The sequence below is a fragment of the Paracoccidioides lutzii genome, assembly GCF_000150705.2.
Source record: "Paracoccidioides lutzii Pb01 unplaced genomic scaffold supercont2.20, whole genome shotgun sequence".
NCBI lineage: Eukaryota > Fungi > Ascomycota > Eurotiomycetes > Onygenales > Ajellomycetaceae > Paracoccidioides > Paracoccidioides lutzii.
In genome coordinates this window covers 568,650-574,694 of record NW_015440966.1, presented here as the reverse complement: position 1 = coordinate 574,694, position 6,045 = coordinate 568,650, and the positions used below count along the sequence as shown (strand labels likewise).

Sequence of the window (6,045 nt, the reverse complement as noted above, 5' to 3'; positions counted from 1 at the left end):
AAAGAAAAGAAGGCACAAACCTCTCCAGTCTTTGACATAATTATCACATCAATCATTATATATGAATTCACTTCTGTATTCACTTCACATCATATCATTATCATTCCCCATCTTTAATCCACACTGGCTTGTCCTGTGGGTTTTTCAGGGACATTTATTAAATTAGAAATAAACAAAGAGATCAATTACCGTCGCGTTTGATATCAACTCCAACCACCAAAAAAACAAACAGTTATGGCGGTAGCAGCAGGCATAACTACCCCCCTCCACTCTCTATTCTTCTCGACCATCTCAGCCAGATAACAGATAGCGTTCACTGTGGTGCACTACTACCTCTTATCCACATTCATAGAGTCAACGAGAAACTTAAAACGTCGAATATTGCTAACGTTCGCAAGAAACAGATCATTCGGTTATTGAGCTTGCTGCAATGAAAAATGGCTTCTTCATTCTTGTCAATTTGGCATTCCGGTCATTGTGAACAGCGCCACAAAAAAGCCAACAAAACCGCAAGCTCCTCCTTTAAGTGCCCAGGAAAACGGAATAGTAACAAACACATTGCAAAATAAATATTAGCAGAGGACATTTGCGCCTTGTTCCTCACAAAAATTGATCAAGACGGCCTTCGAGGGCGAAAGGGGAGACTACGAGTTAGAATGCCACATCCAGCCCTCTCGAGCGAATTAACAATGCTTCATCTCAGCACCATATCAATTTGTGAAGATGGTATTTCCGGGGCGTTTGGTTCCGACGACGACGGGGTTTCTGCGCTTGAGATTTGTCCCTCCCACCTCGCCTTCCGCTTTAACTCTTCTAGAAGGTCTATTCCGTGGTGGTCTTATCACAACAGGCCCGCATGCAGTGATTCCCGTAGATGCACCGGGGTCACCAGCCAAAGCTTGGAGTCTGGCTGACCGTCATCTCTGAACTACTTCAGTAACCTGTTGTTTCGGGGTCAATAAATGTGCTCAATGTATATATATATCAGATTATGAGGGATCTTGATGTTATTACCTGCAACTGGGCTGGTGGGTTCTTCGCTTGCGCAGTTTCTTTTTCCTTTGGAGTTGTCGCAGGAAGCCTTCGTCCAAAGCCAATCCCTCGAAATAACGGCGTGATTTCAGGTTCAGTAATCAAAAGGCTGCAGAGGGCAGCATGTGCGGATGCATGGATAGCCTCCGTTGCGGTCTTGTAGAACTTATGAGCACCAAAATATATGTCCCTCCGACATCGACTTTATACCAAAACCTGTCATCATTGACGTATCTTGTAAAATCCGTGCGAGCCAGCCTCTAACTCTGACATAGTCTATATGAGAACACAATTTTGTTAGTTTGTTTTAATCCATTCAGCGAAGGCAAGGGCGCAAGGCAGCTGTTCTTTAAGAGAAATTAAAGAAAAAGTAAAATGATCCCGAGAAAAGCAGTGATAATATAGGATACCCTTATGCAACACGACCAAACCCACGGAGTAACACCACCGCATGCTCCGGAAGCTCAGGCATATTTAAATTAGAATTCAATTCCAACCCTCTTGGCGCAATCCGGCAAGTCTCGCTCTAGCAATAAACTTATCTCGAAACGGGATGTGCGTAGAAGCCTTCTCGCCACGATACGTGATCGTTGCTTTCCAATTTCCCCTTCCACTTGCCTTGTAACTTAATTCTGAACGAAACCCAGCCACGAGGGAAATAATGCCAAAGTAGAAGACCGCCTCAATGTGGCTAATATATTTTATGTTCAGGTCTTTGAATTTCTTGTTCTGTGGCTTCTTTGAGCTAGCTGCAACTGCTGCAACAGCTATTTTTTCGTCAATGGATTCTCTGGAAGCGGAAGTATGGCTGTCAAATAGTCCTCCAACCGGTTTATGTCTGGAGTTCTTTGAGGCTGGGGATTCAGCGGCATCGTCTGTGCAACGGTAGTGAATTCACCTACACCTTCACTGGTTCCAAAAGAAGTTGCGCCGGCCATGGTACGTGCCTGCATCGAACTCTGGTCCCCAAATCCGCCAAATGCATTTGGAAAACCAAACTGGATGAGCGAGGATTGTGCTGGAGACGCGAAATTTCCAGGGTGACTCCAGCCTAAAATTCCAGGGGTCGCTGCAGTTGTAATCGTTGGTTTGACTCGGTGGAGTTCAGAGGGATAGAGTTCGATTAGTTGTTTTTTTATGAGATGGGTAAGAACGCTGAAGCGAAGAAAGGGGGCATTGAAATCCATTCATGATTGAATTCTGATTTCCAGACTGAGTTTGATCACTGGCCCCTGAAGCAAATCCATTGTGATTCTGAGAAACCCCCATCCCACTGTTGACATTACGGTCGTCATCAACAGCAGGGAATATCTTTTCTGAGTACCACCAGGACTGCTTTGAGAGGCGTTCTGGAAAGCTATACTGAAAGTAAAAATTCAATATGGGAGTCGGCAGTGCATCGTGAAAAATATGAAGATATGATAAGAAAACAACACAATAGATCAAATCAAAAATATTAGGTTGAATGTTGATGTAGTGAATTTCCGAGAGAATACAAAAAGAAATATTAACTATTCACTGTCAGGGTTAGTTACTTGTTGACGCGAAAGAAGAGATGACCTGGGCAGAATATTCCATCAACTTCAGCAATCAAAAAAAAAATAAATAAAAATAAAAATAAAAATAAAAATAAAAATAAAAATAAAAATAAAAAATAAAAAATAAAAAATTAGGAGGCCAAATGATGAAAGATTCCAGTGGAATTCTAGAGGCCCCAGGAAATGCCAACCGAATATCATATAATTTTATATGATAAAAGGAACATAAACACACTGAGCATTTCTCATATCCCTCTCCCCTAAGCGAACAGAACAAATTTAAAGAAAAAGGAGATAGAGGCACAGAACACACAAGGAACAAGTATCGCATAAACTAGAAGTCTCCTTCATATATAGAAGTATATCTATAACCAGAATCCGGATAGAATACAGATGAACTGATTTTAGAAAGCACAGGAAAACAACGTCCACATTAAAATCTCCGAAGGTGCTATCATCTGGCCAGCTGTATCCCCACCGCTGTCGCTTTCATCCTTCAATGAAATGTGTCCCCGCTTCAGTATTTTAATCCCAGGTAACAAACAGAAAAATATGGCTAGGGCTAAAGACACAGCAAAGCAGCGAGGGAGTAATAAACAGAGAATAATGAAATCTTGCACATTACCATTGCCTCCACACCAAGGGTTGTGGTCTTGTTAAAGGATGTCATCTATATCAAGCAGTGGGTATGGTGATGTATCATGAACCAATATATTCCACCAGTCTCCCATCACAGATTGCGTATTCGACTAGGATACCACTAGACGCGTTGGAAGATAATCATATATGAAGAATTGTGGGCGTTTATGCTGTTCCTCCCACTTCTTTTCCTGGGGTAATGAGCTTTGTCTTTGCCTCAACCATTTCTTCAGAGGAACCTTTGGGGATGGTTTCTTCTGTGCCACGGCGAGATGTTTTCTTTACCGGTGAAGGACTTCTATGGTCATTGTCTTCTGGAATTTCTAGGTGGTCTGATGTAGCAGACCTTTTGCGTTTGGACTCGGTGGATGCCGTAAGGCTGTTTTTCGATCTTCTGAACGCTTTTGCACTATTCGCGTTTTTCTTGCCAGAGCTATGAAGTGGAGAGTCTGCATCACTCCCAGTCCCTTCCTTTTGCCCTTTCATTCGTGGGCTTGGGCTGAGAAGGCTGATTGGAAGAGGTGCATTTTCGCTTCCGAAATCTTCATCGCTATCCGATCTGGCACTTGAACCCGAGACAGCTCGCACTCCCGGCTGTGGCAGTTCCTTTAGAGCTCCAGGGCGACTTGGGTGTCTGGAATGTGACACAGCACGAGTCTCTGGCGCTACAGAGTGCTTGGAGGCTACGGGAGGAACGGAAGCTGGAGTATTGGTGGGTGCGTTAGTGCCGCTTGTTAGTTTACTGGGGCTGAGGGCTTCGATTAATTTGTTATATTGCTCATCGTTGATCGATGCAGCAGCAGCAGGCTGCTTATTTTGCTGTCCAAAACTAATGCCTGTCATACCAGATATTGCTCGACTGCTATTTGTGCTTGATCCAACGTAGTCTGGCATGGGCACATCGTCCAAACTTGAACGGGCGCGTCTACTGAATCCTGGATCCCTGAAGGGGTCAACGAATGGATCGTGGATTACAGGTTGCAAAGGCCATCTGGACTCCCTTTCAGGAAAAGTGCTCCGCGGCCACTGCATCTGCGAGGTAGGGTAAAGACGCTGATGCCACACTGAATGTTGCAAAGAGTGGCTAGTGTCTGGAATGCCGATTCCACGGGGTTCTGGGCGGGTTGGAGAATGGGAATGAGCATCATCATCTTCTCTACTGTTACCGTAGTCCACACCCAAATTGTACCTCAGGCTGGGACGTGAGGCTGGTTCCCACATTCCCGGGTTTGGCCAGGCCAAGTTCGAATATTCTAAAATATCTATGACAGTTTAATGAGCTATTATGAAGTTGGTGTGCACATTGATCGTGGTGGCGACTTACTCAATGGAGCATGTTGAAAGGAAAGGAAGATGAGATCCCTAACTCTCTCGAAGGGTGGATTTCGATTTGGCCGAGAATAGCCTTCTGCGATGACAATTTTGATGCGGCCAAACTCTTCCCCAGCTTCCCAGTGAGACTGTTGTAGCATCTCCTCATGGAACGCGGGAAAGCGCAAGGTGTCCGGGTCACCATTTTTGTCAAAATCTTGTACGCGAATGATTAAGTTATTAGTAGGCTCTAGAAACTACCTCTCATTGCATTAGTCGGCTTACGAGAACTCGAATCTAGAATTTATTGTTAGTACATGAGAAACTGTAATCCAAAAGCCAACTCCCAATAATCTCTGAAGCAAGAGGAAACAACATACCGATGACTAGAGGCCAACTAGTCCTCTGGTGGGCAAGACTTCCGCTTCACACATACATAAGTTAGTAAGACACATTTACGCCGTGGAAAACCCTGCTTCATGAGGTTACATACGCAACAAAGTCTCCATCAATAAAAGCTCGAATCTCAAACACGACAGAGTCCTCCGGATGCATCAGACCCTCCATCATCCTCGTAGGAATCGGTTTTTGCCAGCTATGAACAGATACCCTAAATGGGCTGTTGCGAGGCATGCTCGGGATAAAAGTCGTCAGGATGGGGGTGTAGCCAACTGCTCCCTGTGCATAATGTGCCTGTGGATGGATTAAAGGTTCAATGTGCATATAGGGAGATTCTACGGAAAGATTGGGCAGACAACTATCAGCATTTGGTCTGCCAGACGATGGTATAAATAGAGAGCAAATAAGAGAGACGATACTAACCAGTATCCCTTGTCACGAAGCATTGTGTCTTGAACTCTTGAATGGGCACCTTTGACCCTTCGGGAAAAAGGAGAACGTCCCAGTTCTCGAACCGCATGGCTACTAGTTCTTGAAGCGCTTAGTTTGTACCCCTCTCTCTTTTAGGATGGGGTTACAACAGAGGGAAAACCGATAGTCAGTGGTAATGTAGCAGCCGTAGGGCAAATCAGACTAACTGTAAGCAAAGGAGCAAAGAACGAAAGTCTTCAACACACTCCCAACCCTATCCCCGTGATGCTCATGTATGCCAGCGATGATAGGATGATGAGATGAGGATATGGATGAGAGAGAGAAACACAACAAACAGAGGGAATGGAGCCATTCTTATATCCTATGGCGAAGTCCTTCTAGGACTGGCTTCAGGAAGGCACTCTCTCTCAAGTTGGAGTGCAGATCTGGCTATTCCTTCCCTAGGCATTGGGCACTCCTTCACCCATCAAAGGAGTTGGAAATAGGTAAGAATCACCTTTGTACTGGCAGCTGCAATCGCTAAGAGATCCTCCGTCCTTTATACCCGGACAAAACGCAGGCTCCCAATAAGCAGCTGTGTTGTCCACAGCGGTAAAGCAGCTAGGTCACCCAGAAGAAACAGCATAAATCCACACCCAAACTTTGACTATGCGAAGCCATCTATGGCAACCCCCTCCCCCCCCCCCCCCCCCCC

At 44.9% G+C, this 6,045-nt stretch overlaps 2 protein-coding genes across 2 annotated transcripts; both read right to left on the bottom strand.

The window, feature by feature from the left end:
- Positions 1 to 1,518: 1,518 nt before the first annotated feature.
- PAAG_06894 (hypothetical protein) lies at positions 1,519 to 2,219 on the bottom strand (the record flags this gene model as incomplete). The annotated part of the gene is made up of 2 exons (XM_002791302.1): positions 1,519 to 1,907; positions 1,931 to 2,219. 2 exons carry the CDS (start codon positions 2,217 to 2,219, stop codon positions 1,519 to 1,521), a joined length of 678 nt encoding a protein of 225 aa, XP_002791348.1.
- A 1,155-nt stretch (positions 2,220 to 3,374) lies between these two features.
- Positions 3,375 to 5,439, bottom strand: PAAG_06893 (hypothetical protein; the record flags this gene model as incomplete). Its single annotated transcript, XM_015846050.1, has 5 exons — positions 3,375 to 4,471; positions 4,534 to 4,770; positions 4,901 to 4,944; positions 5,014 to 5,254; positions 5,343 to 5,439. The coding sequence occupies 5 exons, from the start codon at positions 5,437 to 5,439 to the stop codon at positions 3,375 to 3,377; spliced, it is 1,716 nt and encodes a 571-aa protein (XP_015700485.1).
- Between the last annotated feature and the right edge of the window lie 606 nt (positions 5,440 to 6,045).